The following is a 12,516-nucleotide window of genomic DNA, read 5'->3' on the forward strand; positions in this document are numbered from 1 at the left end:
AAGGGTTTCTCACATTACTGCAAAGTATACTTATTTTTGTAAGGCAAAGGAGGTTTGAGTCCCTGTAGAGGATTCTACGAGCAGTGCTTTCTTTAAGAACAGAGTTTAGCTTTAGGACTTGCCATAAATACTTAGAGTTTATTTTCAGAATTGTGTTTGTCAAGAGATTATATGCAGAATTTATTTTTTCCTACAGTCTGCAGCTGATGCTACTTTATTTAACCTGGATATTTGAGCTTTATTTTTCTAAAAACCAGATCAATACCTTTCAATTAGGACTCTTTTGTTTTGCTGCTACTGAGTGCTCAAAATGGGCTGGCTTTTTCCATGTGGCAGACCTCTCATTGATTAAGTGGAAATCTGAAAAACGTTACAAGGTGGCATTTAGAAAAATCCTGGTTTTGTTCAAGACATTTTCAATTGAAGATCAAAAAACATTGGTAGGTCTTCTAATTGCTCAGATTAAGAGATTGAGATGTGCATGCTTGTCCCAGAGCTCCTTTGGCAATTTAACCAGGATTGCACTAGTGCTGAGACTTGTGAGTGTGGTACATCTTTGGAAAAGACAGTTTTTCAGTCTGTCTAAGAATATGCAGGTTTCTGTCATAAGCTTCCAAGTTTCTCATGCTGTGAATTTCCACACGTACAGGTGTACCACTACATATGCAGGTGACAGATATATTACTTACCTATGCATTTTTTTTGATAGGTGGTCTTGATATATGCATTCACAGTCCATTTTTATGTCCTGCCTCTTCAGAGGCCTTGTTGAATTCTGGGCTTCAGAGGAGCTAAGCAGGAAGCCTAATATCCCGTGTAGCTGAGAAAGCCCTAGAAACAAAGGGGAGGACAGGGCTGCGTTCTTGCCTACACTGCAAAGTAATTTCGCTTTTGTTACTGGCCTGCAAGTAACCCGCGGTGTGACTATATGCATAGACAGTCCATTATGAAGAAAAGGTTATGAGCAAGTGGTGGTCTTAATGGTCAGGGGGAGCAGGCATAATGGGGTGCTCTTCCTTCTGGTTTTCTCCAGTTTTGCTACCGTGGAAGTAATTCTTCTTGAAGCTCTCGGAGGGATTATTTGCTGTGTGGGGTACACAGAGGGCAAGAGCTGTAGATCAGCCTACTCTTCACTTTTCTTAGCTTGTATCAAGTATCATTAGACAGTATTGAAAAAAAGTGGCTGTGAAGGATTGTGTTTTTTCCTGGGTTCTGTGTTTCACCTGAGAAGCGTGAGGTTTAATGTCTGTGGGAGGTTTAGCTGGAGCAGATCACTGTGCGGTGTGGCTGTACGACCTCAGGTGGTCTGCTTGGTTTGTCTACTACGCTGTGAAGTAGAGTCCACGTAAAAGCAAAGTTGGAGTAGGGCTTTAAGATACAGTGACTTGTCCAGAACATACTTGGAATGGATGAGATTCCTTCAATTTTCTTCTACAGTACTTGGATTAAACCTTTGTCTTGGGCATACTGAGAACGTAAAGTATGACGTATTCAGAATCAGTTAGATTAGGAAAGTGTACGTAATTCCTGCATGGACAGTGTCTGTTTTACTGAGCAGGCATTATGGCTATCATATTATCAGTTTCTTTAAAACGAACAAACAAAAAGCTTTGCACCTTCATTCATCATCGGTGGCTTTGTCGTGACACTTACCCAGAAGTAGACATGGATGGATCCCCCCGGCTGCGTTCACCGCCAGCCTCTCACAGACTGCCAGACCTAGCAGTGCTTTCTCCAGCTGGTGGTGTGCTGTGGGGTAGCCGTAGGCTTGTCCTATACTCACTGCCTGGGTGATCAAAGAAAAAAGGGGAAGAAAATAAAAAAAAAGTAATTTGCTTGCGGTGTCGTTTGTATCATTGGAGGTATTTTTGCCTGTTCTAGAATGTCTTCATCGTTTTATCTCCTTTGACTATGGTGCAATATTTGAAATTCATCAGCCATGTTTAGTGTTCTCCTCCCTATCCTGAATAGGACGTTATTTACAACGGTGCTTCTAATAGGTTTATTTTTGGGTTTTTTGGGTTTTGGTTTTTTTTTTTTTGTTTAATAGCAAAATACATTATATGGTGTGGAATATCCTTTTGGCTGTTTCAGGTCAGTGGTCCTAGCTGTGTTCCTTCTGAACTTCTTGTCTACTGTTAGCCCGCTTGCTGTAGGGGCTGCGCAGAGCAGTGATGTACCAAGGCTGTTCAGCAATAGCCAAAACATGGATCTCTTACCAGCAGTGTTGTAGCCACGAATCCAAAACACAGGGCCAGACAGGTTGCTGTGAGGAGAGTTAACTCCATCCCAGCCAGACCCAGCACGGTGATACTTTTTTTTTGAAAAATAGAATTATGTCTTCCTTTCCCTAGGTTGTCCACTAGGTCAAGCAGTTTGAGAATGTTCTCAGCTGTCAGAAGGGGCTGCGTTGCATGCATGAAGCACAGTCGTTCTCTGCAGAGGTGTTAGGTGTTGCAGCTCTGGTCTTATACCTTAACTTCATCTGTCCTCAAATTCGTATTAGTTACTGATAATTACTAGACAGTTAATCTGTTCAAATAGCAGATACTTGGGATTGTTGTTTCATGTTAACTTAGTAACAAAATTCTTGTCACTTCATAGTTTTCCTGCTCCATGTTTTTCTGCTTCTTAGTTTTAAATCCCATCTTTTTCACCATTTCCTTGAAGTCAATACCCTTTAAAGGCAATGTGTTACTAGAAAATGAATGCCATAATTCTAAAGTACTAACAATTATTTGTAGTACAGTAACGCCTAAAAAGTTAGTCAATGTTGCAGCCTAGCCGTATAGTGCATGTTGTGATCACAGTTAGCTGAGCAGCTGCCTGGATTTGATGACTGCCACGATTAAATCCTCCAAAATAAGTGTTCTTTAAAATATATTAGATCAAAATTAAACTCTTTAAGACTAATTCCAGAATGCAGATTTAGTTCATTTTAGTGAATAATATAATGCAGATGCAATTTTCTAGAAGTACTTTTTAAAAAAAGCATTGTACCTTTTCTCATAGCTTTTACTTTGTGATACAGAATGAGTTTTTAGTAATGTTCACTGTAAGCAAATAAGGAATTACATTTTACAATTCAGTGCTTTCAGGTTCCTGGTGAGCTCTTCTTTCTATTTTATCTTGCTTGCATAGAGTTGGAGGAAACATAAAACGGAGAGAGAAAGCTGATTCTAAAAATATTATGCCACACTGAAAAATAAAAAAAAAGGAAGGAAAAGTAAGATCTGGAGAGCACAAGCTGCAAAATTAAAGGGAAATATACTGGTTTCCAAATGTATAAAAGTACTTAAAGGGAAGTCATAAAAATGTTTCCCCTATTTTCCAAAAAAAACCCCACCCCTGGATGCAAATAGCAGCAAAGGAAGTTCAGGTTCTAAAGTATATGTATGTTGTCTGAGCCACTGAAATAGGTTGCCCCGGGAGGATTTGCCATCTCCACTTGACATCAATATTCTAGATTTTCAGGTACTGTACCAAGCTGTTACTGTTACATGCAATTTTCTTGGCTGATGTTGATCCGTGGAAGAAACTTCTAAAAAGCTGTCTGTGCATCACCACCACTTTCAAACTGCTATGTGTGGAGTAGCAGAAATGTACTGTTTCCTTTGAATCCTGTGCAGAACTACCTTGGAATCTAGGTTTTGCGGAAGATCTGTGGATCATTTTCCACAGACTGGAAGTACTGTGTTATTCAGTCCTGATAATAAGTTACTGAACGCTGCTAAAAGCAGACTAAACATCTGTGAGAAATTTAGAGGCATTGCTTGCCTGAGCTAGATGATTTCTCAAGGGTTCTTCCAACCCTCTTGTTTACAACTCTGTGAACACATACCTTTTTAAGCTTTGAAGATTTATTCTGGGATTAAGAACAGGAAACTCAGAACTAAGGTAGTTTTTTGGAAGTGTTTCATTCCCTACCCTGCACATCTAAATCATGAGTAAGACACTTGCTTTATTAGGTTTTGTTCTTTTACAGTTCTATTCATAAACTTAGATAAAACGCTTTTCCCCATATTTACCCAGAAGCTTGCCATTCTGTTTGTCTTAAAGCTTAAAATGTATGGTAATTTTGGTAACAATGAATCACAGGATAAAAGCATTTATTTTTTTGTGACCTTAAAAATATGTAACGTCTCTTACTCAAAAGCAGGTGTTGCAGGCACAGTTGTGTGGGGTTTTAGAAACTACTCATTTTAAGGATCTGTGTGTTGTTTGTGCATATGTTTATATTGATATGATTGCCATGAAGTTTGATCAACTAAGAAATAAATTGAAAACATTTTTTTTCTTTTGAGTGTAAGTATTAAGTCATGGGGGACTAAATCTTTGTGCTATGTCCTATTTTAATGACAAATTTGTGTAATAAGGAACATAGTATAGAAAAAAATAAAACCTAAGATTTGCAAATGTCTGGAATTCATCAATTATTTTCTTTTTATATTAACTCAGATTTCATTAAAAAATAATTCAAGACTAGCAGGTTGTCATTAAAACAAAATCAAGGCCCTCTTCCCACTTCTGAGCCTCTAAATGAGACTTGGGTCATAATTCAGCCAAATGTGAAGCCCTTTTTCTGAGAGGGACAAAATACACAGTTATTCGTTCTGTCCTTCTCTATTCTCCATAACAATTACCAACAGGCCCTCCTAGTGCTCTTTTAAACGCTGCAGATATTACATTGTATCTGGCCTCTGTTGGGGGGGGGAGTAGGAAGTTGCTGGAAAAAATAGAGGAATTTTTTATGGAAAGTGGATTTAGATCATGTAGAATTGTGGGGGTTTGGCAGTCTGGGGTTGTTGCCAGCCTGTGCGCTGGGCTGCAGGAGGCAGGAGGGTGATGTGCGGCGATGGGACGTGCTGGCCCCACGTGCTGGTGGCCCCACGTGCTGGTGGCCGGCGGTGGCCCCGTGGCGCTCGCCGTCGCCTGTGCTCCTTGGGTGCCAGGCTCAGGTCTGCATGGTTGGCTTTGTGCTCCGGGGCTGAGCGTTGCACCAGCTACGAAGAGCAGCGCATTTTTCGCACGAACTGAAGCAGTGTGGTGTGCCTCACGGGGCAGAGCAGCAGTTCGTGGACACGATGGCCGGCTGAGCCGTTCCCCTTTCCACCGTCAGGCCACACGGTGCTCTCTGCCTTTTCCTTGATGAATCTTGCATGGAATGCCATGACTTTCACCTGTGTAACACAGGAGTAATTGGGAGGTTCTATTTAGCTGGTGGCTTTTGCAGCTTTAGTTTTTACTCCTGGTACATTATCCTGACTGGGGCTGCTAATAGATGGGGATACAAGAAGAATAATTGGGTTGGTGAAATTAGATTCCAAAGTCTGTTCTCCAGTCTCACAGACATACATAAGACCAGACGTATGCAAAGAATTTATATTTGTTTAAACAGTATTAGAAATGTATGGTAGTGGCTTTTCCCATCTTTAAAAGGACAGGGTTTTGAAGTCTGGAAATTTTAAGATAAATACTCTGAAGAGACTCATGTACCAGCATGTGAGAGAAGCGTTCGGCACAGATTCCTGCATGGGCGCTGAGTGCAGGTGTGAAACCCAGTGAAACCACTGGGGCTAATGGTTATGACTGGTTGGAATAAACAGAAACTTTCTAGGTTCTTAATTGCTTGTCAGCATTGCAGAGCAAAAGAATAGTTATAATAAAAATCCTAAACCAAAACAAAAAGCCCTTTAAAAACTTTTGCCTGATGTGAGGCACAGCTGGTTTTTGAGATGATTTCAGTAACTGTGTAGTTTTCAGTTTGCTTCTGTGTAAAGTAAGCAAGGCCACAAATTAACATGGTGTGTTTGATCTGGTTGTAGGGTGGTACAGAGGTGTTTCCATCAAGAAGCCAAATGTAAAGGTAAGTGGGAATACATGTTTTCAATCTAGTGGGAGATTATACGTATCTTTCTGTGGCAACTCAATAAACTTTTCATTTTCCTTACCCTTAGGGCTTTACTTCTCCAACTTTTTTCCTGTGGGGGGGATTGGATGTATTTTCTAAGTTGAAAGTGTGATACTCATTAATCACCCAAAGGATCAGAAACTTTACTGACGTGTAACATGTAATCTTTCCAACATTTATAAATCTTGTTCGATTTGATTCTCTCCACCCTACTCCCCTAAGAAAAGCATAGGTGGGTGATCATGCACTGCTGAAGTCAGGATTTTTAAAGAACACATTTAATAATTTGCATTATTAATTGAGGGAACTTCAAAAAAGTCTGATGAAAAAGGTTATTGTAAGTTTGTTCTTTTTTCAGGTATTTACAGTTGAACCACTGCATTTAGTTATTCTCCAGTCATATCCCTTTTTGCTCTTGGAGAACTTTTTTTGACTGTTAGGAATTTTTTGCGAATGAGTGCATATTTTTGTGAATGTATGTATCCAAACATGTAAATAATTTCTTCTATGTAAGCATCACTTCATTGTCTTTCGGTTTAAATATAGCTTGTATTGATTTTAAAAGAAAAGAGGACCAAATTCCTCATGTTTACCAGTATTACGGAATAACTATTACCTGTGTTACGTTCTCATGACTATGATACTCTTTTAATGGAAAAGCCTACATTCTTTGTGTGTGTGTTGGTACATATGCTGCCTGCACATATGTTCAGTTTTGATAGGAAAGCCCTTCAAACCTCCCTTGGTTTCTTAGGTAACCAGCACAGGATCACAGAAATAAACAGCATTAACTGGAAGTGAACCAATCAAAAATGAAAAATGAAGTAGTATTTCTTCCTTTTCCAGATTTTCTTGTGGCTGAAAGTATGCACATCTACTTTTTTCCTCTGATGAAACTATTCCTGTTAGATTAATCTTTTTTCCTTGTGCCATTTCTCTTTACTGTGAAAAAGAAGGAATGTTTCTTAGTGTCTTGAGTAATTTTTTACTTAGTATTTCTTTCAAAACACCCCCCCACCTCCTCCCCCCCCCCCCCCCATCCTAGATTGTACTGCCTAAAGCTCTAAAAATGTAAAGCCCACACTTGATTACTGACGTTTTTGCCAGAGGCTGTCAACTGGTTTTTAGCCTGAAGATGTCCCGTGCTGATCCTGCATCCCTGCTGAAGTGCAGGCTTCCTGTTCTTATGTACAGAGTTTGCTGCAAGGATTCAGGGCTGTGTGTTTTACAGAGATAGTGGAACACGAAGGAAAGTTTGGTTTAAATTGCCTCTTTTCCCCATGTCTCATCGCACAAGAATGCAATGGCACTGGGAAGGTTAGAATCCAGCCATCCTGGGAACAGCAAAAGGCAAATCTCGGGAGCCATCCCAAGTGGGTTTAAACAGCTTTTTGTTGCAAGGAGAAGGGAATCTGATAGCTCCAGCCTGTGCAAGTAATACAGTACTTCTTTCTTCAGTGAAAAACTGGCATGGGGTGTAGACACAAATTTGAAGGTAGGCTTTTAGTGTTGTGGTTTTTGGGTGGTTTTTGTTGTTGGTTTTTTTTTAACCTCTGTCCTTGTCACCTAATGAAATGTAGCACACCGATACAGAAGCCTGGTCTGGATGCACAGTGGTGCTGTGCTGCAACCTGCATGACAGCCACTTTCCTGGCTGTTCCGGCTGGCCGATGTCTCCCCAGTAGATATTCCTGGTAGCTCCATCTGTGACTCTTCCTTTCTGCTGACTGCAGGCCATTCACTGAGCTCTGCCTGCTTGGCACAGCTTTCCCCACTTGCCTCTCACCTCTTGGTGGGCTATTGGGCTCACACAGTCTTTGCAGTAGGAAGACAGCTAACTAAACTTAAATGTTTATTTTTAAATCAATCTTCTCCCTTCCAAGGCAGCTGTGTAGGATTAGGGTGATACCTTTTATTTTGGTCCTAGTTGACTTACCCACGATTTTTATACCGAAGCATGTTTCCCATACCAGCCGTGTTTCTGAACACTTCAGGGTTTTTGGGGAATGGAAAGTATTCAGCTTGAGTCTTTGTATGAGAATTTTATTGAACAGATCTGAAAAACTTTCTTATTAAGAAATTGACCTTTCAGGATGGAGGTTTGATTCAGTGTGCTGTCCTGTTCTAAGGTGGATTAAAATGATCAATTGTGACTAACTTGAATGTTGACTTTTGACTGTGGCAGCTTCTTTGACACACTGGTGGGGTTTTTCTTTTATAGTTATATTAGCAATTATTTATTGTGGCTTAGGATATAAATGCTAAAAACTGAAAATGTATTTGTTTAACGTAAAGACTTTTTTTTTTCTTTTGCAGGGGATTTTTCCTGCAAATTATATTCACTTGAAAAAGGCAATTGTCAGTAACAGAGGGTGAGTATTTTTCCTTCTTTCTAAGAAGCTGCAGTGCTTTTCATCTAGAAAGGAATCTAAGAAATGGTTATTAAAATCCATAGAGCGGTTTTAGTGCATTGTGTCTTCTGTTGGGTATTAGGATTTGAGAGTTAAATGTAATTCTGCAGAGCTTTGGGGTTTCTTTGTTTTTTAATGTAGCAAGAATCAATTATCTTGGTTACTCCTGTTCACTTTCGCTCATAAAATTGTAACTTCAGAGGTATTATCTAAAACATGCATTTTAAAGAACTCTGGTTTTCATTTCTGCTTGTTTCTTCACTGGCAAAATTCTGTATGTTCTTGTTTGTTACGGAGGCACTGGCATGTTGGCAGCCCACGTTGTTTATCAACAGATTTTCACTGAGACATAGCTGACAGTGTGACTTAAGTTACCTTGAAACTTATCAAAAGGATCCAGCTCTCCACACCTCAAGCCAAAAAATTACTGAATTATACTCTGCTGAAAATATTTCACTTTCACTGTCTTTATAGATAACTCGTAGTTTGCTAGAGGTAGGTTTAATTTAGTTAATGTGAATAGCAGTACTAACGGTGACATAATGTCAGATTTTACCCAGTGTGGGCTCTATAACCTGCAAAGCTTCCTGTGAGGTTGACTAACGTGCCTGAAATCAGTGTCTTGTGCCTTCACCGCTGCTTTTACCTGCATATTTGAGGTTAAGGCTGCTGCAGGGAAATGTAGAAGTACAGCATTTCAGACAGTGACCCAAGGCAACAAAGGAAATATGGAAGATAAAATGTATAAAAAGTCATCTAGTGAAGTACCTGTAGAAAAATGTGACTTACAGTTGTGGATTGTGTGTTTGTCCTCAAAGGGACTGAGTGAAGATTGTAAGGGCAACTGTAATTACTGATGCTTGATAACTTTGGGGTGTAATAAAATTATATGTATTGCATAGAACGACTACTCCTGACCTGTCGTCGCCTTAGGGGAAAGACCAGTTTCCTGTAACCTGTAGTTAATTAGTATTTGATGTTAGTTCAGAATTTGTAAAGGGTAATCAGTTCAGGATACTGAACTTCAGATACTTACTAGGGAAGCTGATGTACTTTTTAAAAATAAGTATCAAAGACTGGTATCCCAATTGATACAACAGAATGTAATATAGTTCTGAACCAAAGAAATTCTGTCCTTGTATTTAAGAATATATTCAAAGTGTCAACATAAGCGTTTATGGAATAACAGCATGGGTGGTGGTTTAACCAGGGGGGTGGCTGAACACCACGCGGCCGCTAGCTTCGTCTCTGCGCACCCCCACAGTCGGGTGGGGAGCGAACTGGGAAAAGACAAAAGTAAAATTTGTGGGTTGGGGTAAAGACAGTTTAATAGGACAGAAATGGAAGGGAAAATAATAACGGTAAAAGGATATACCAAAAAAGTCATGCACAATGCAATTGCTCGCTGCTTGCCAAGTGGTGCCCAGGCAGTTCCCGAGCAGTGGCCCCGGCCAGTTTCCTCCTGGTTTGTGCACTGAGCATGATGCCATGTGGTGTGGAACTGGAACATCCCTTTGGCCCGCGGGGGTCAGCTGTCCTGGCTGTGTCCCCTCCCAGCAACTTGTGCCCCTCAGCCTACTGGTTGGTGGGGTGAAGTGAGAAGCTGCGAAGTCCTTAACTTAACGTAAACATTGCTTAGCAACCTCTAAACCATCAGCATGTTATCAACATTCTCATCCTAAATTCAAAACACAGTACTGTGCCAGCTACCAGAAAGAAAGCGACCTCTATCCCAGCCAGAACCATGACAGCGTGGCGTGTAGTGTTCTTAGATTTGAGTCATAGACCCAGTGTAATGCCATTAATGTGTGGGTATAACGGAGGCAGTGCAGGTTTATAGGAATGCAAAGCATTAAATTTACATGGTTCAATGTAGTCCAGATGTGCGTTCTCTTTAAACCCAGCCATACTGTTGAAGGACAGTCTTCCAAAGTGTTTTATTGTTCACTGATGCCAAAAGTTTTAAAATCTATTTCTAAAAGTAACCTTTAGAAGAACATATTTCTTCTTTGGTTTTGATTTTTCCTCACATATTAGTTATTTTATTATGTAATTCCTTTCATCCTTTAATTTTCTGCGGTTTTTTAAAGGGTTGTAGAACTATTTTGAGTCTGTTCCCTGTAGTGGCATTTTACAAAGATCTGAAGGGAACTGAATTTCCAGCTAGAAGTGGTTGCACCATTGTTTTTAATGGTGCTAGTGTCAAGCAAACTTTTGATGATATATACTAAATGCAGAATTTTTGTTTAACCCTTGAAATGATCTTTAAATATGAGCTAAAGAAGAGGTGTTGGGATTGTGATCATATTCTTAGTGTCATACTTCAGATCACAAGCATGCTCTGTGGAGATTTGTTAAAATATTAATTGAGATTTTTCTGGTCTTACTGTGGCCACGTTTTGGAAAAAGGAAAAAAAAAATCCAACAAAAATAAACAATGCCAAAACAAAACAAAAAACCAACAACAACCTCCGCCCCAAAAAACTACCAAACCCACCAAACCAAAATATTGCAGGAGTAGACTAGAGCTCAATCTCAGGTGCCAAGTGTCTGTCAGTGTTTCAGTTTCTCACAACAAAATGTTGGAACGACAAGGTTGTTGGCGTAATAATAGATAAAAGATTTGTGATCTGGTTTAGTCTGCTGGCATGTATATATACGAACCGGTGCTTTCCAGTCGCAGCTTTAGCGGGTTGATTGCATACTTAATGTGACTATGGCAGGTTTGTAAGATGGGCATGTTTCTAAAATGTATATATTTTGGATCTTAATATAAGGTTTACTTACGTCATTGAGGTTAATAAGGGTGGTCTGGTAGCTTGGAAATGGGGAATTGAAGGTTTTGTTTGGTAAGTGTTCTGCTTCAAGAATACATGGAGACATACAGTGACTTGACTTCATCATCCTCTCCCGCATCATTTGTTACTTTTGGCTTCAGCTAATTTGGCACAATTATTTGCAGTAAGAATTTTCAAAAGGGAAATAATGCTGCATGTTGCATTTTTTAATGATTAACTGTGTTCTCTTTAAAAAAGAAACAAACCAACCCAAAAAAACCCACCTTTCAGAATTAATTACATCTCATTGTTCATATATTTACTTGTTAGCACTCATTTAACTCTGCAAAAAGGACAGAAGAAATTGTTTAAAGTCGTTATGGAATGGGAAGTTTGCAGCTTCTCTTCAGGAGGATTTCAGAGCAGCTGTACTGCTCAGGAGGAGGGGGTCCGTGTCCGTGGTGGCCGCTGGGCGTGCTGCGGGGGCTCTTACGTGATGCTACTAGTCCCAAACCACGTCTTGAGCCAGTGTATTTCAGTACCACTTCTTTAGGGTCTATGGAAAACTTTTCCAGTGTGGTGTGTTTCAGAAGTGTGATGGGGTTTTTTTGGTTTTGGTGTGTGTTTGCTTTTTTTTTAAATTCTGCCTGGTTTTTTTTTTTTAAAAAACTTGCTGAAAGAGCAGAAGCTTGAAATGGACCTTATTTCTACAGTGTCTTGACACTTGTTTCAGTAACAGCATTGGACATGGTTCAATGAAAGAGCAAGTCAAGGCACTAATGGATTGGATAATATAATGATATTAAAATACATTCATTAGAAAGAGAGACCTGTGCTTGGCTGACATGGACCTGTTGGTTCGGGTCCAGAGGAGAGGGCCGTAAAAATCGTCAGAGGGAATGGAGCACCTCTCCTATGAGGAAAGCCTGGCACAGCTTGTGTGGTTCAGCCTGGGGAAGAGAAGGCTCCAGGGAAACTTTACTGCAGCCTTTCAATATTTAAAGGGAGCTTATAAGAAAGTTGGGGGCAGACTTTTTAGCAGGGCCTGTAGCAATAGGGCAGGGGTTAATGGTTTTAAACTAAAAGAGGGTAGATTCACACTAGATATAAGGAAGAAATCTTTTATGCTGAGGGTTGTGGAACACTGGCACAGGTTGCCCAGAGAGGTGGTAGATGCCCCTTCCCTGGGAACATTCAAGGTAAGGTTGGATGGCGCTCTGAGCAACCTGATCTAGTTAAAGGTGTCTGCTCATTGCAGGGGCATCGAAATGGGTGACCTTTAAAGGTGTCTTCCATCCCAACCTGTTCTATGATTCTCCTTTAACGGGTATGGAGCACCTTGACTACAAGGGGATAAGTCCTGTTCTTTTGGTTAGAGGATAGGTCGCTTGGGTTTCATAAGCAATATTGAAAAATT

General features: G+C 40.1%; 1 protein-coding gene across 13 annotated transcripts in view; it reads left to right on the top strand.

The window, feature by feature from the left end:
- Positions 1–12,516, top strand: part of DOCK3 (dedicator of cytokinesis 3) — a 228,530-nt gene that overhangs the window by 24,452 nt on the left and 191,562 nt on the right. For all 13 annotated transcript variants that reach the window (XM_080387450.1, XM_080387447.1, XM_080387457.1 and 10 more), the window contains exons 3-4: positions 5,826–5,866; positions 8,228–8,283. In XM_080387450.1, coding sequence (XP_080243576.1) covers positions 5,826–5,866; positions 8,228–8,283 — 97 coding nt within the window. The remainder of the gene's footprint in view (positions 1–5,825; positions 5,867–8,227; positions 8,284–12,516) is intronic.

The sequence above is a fragment of the Falco punctatus genome (genome assembly GCF_963210335.1).
Source record: "Falco punctatus genome assembly, chromosome: 4".
Lineage (NCBI taxonomy): Eukaryota > Metazoa > Chordata > Aves > Falconiformes > Falconidae > Falco > Falco punctatus.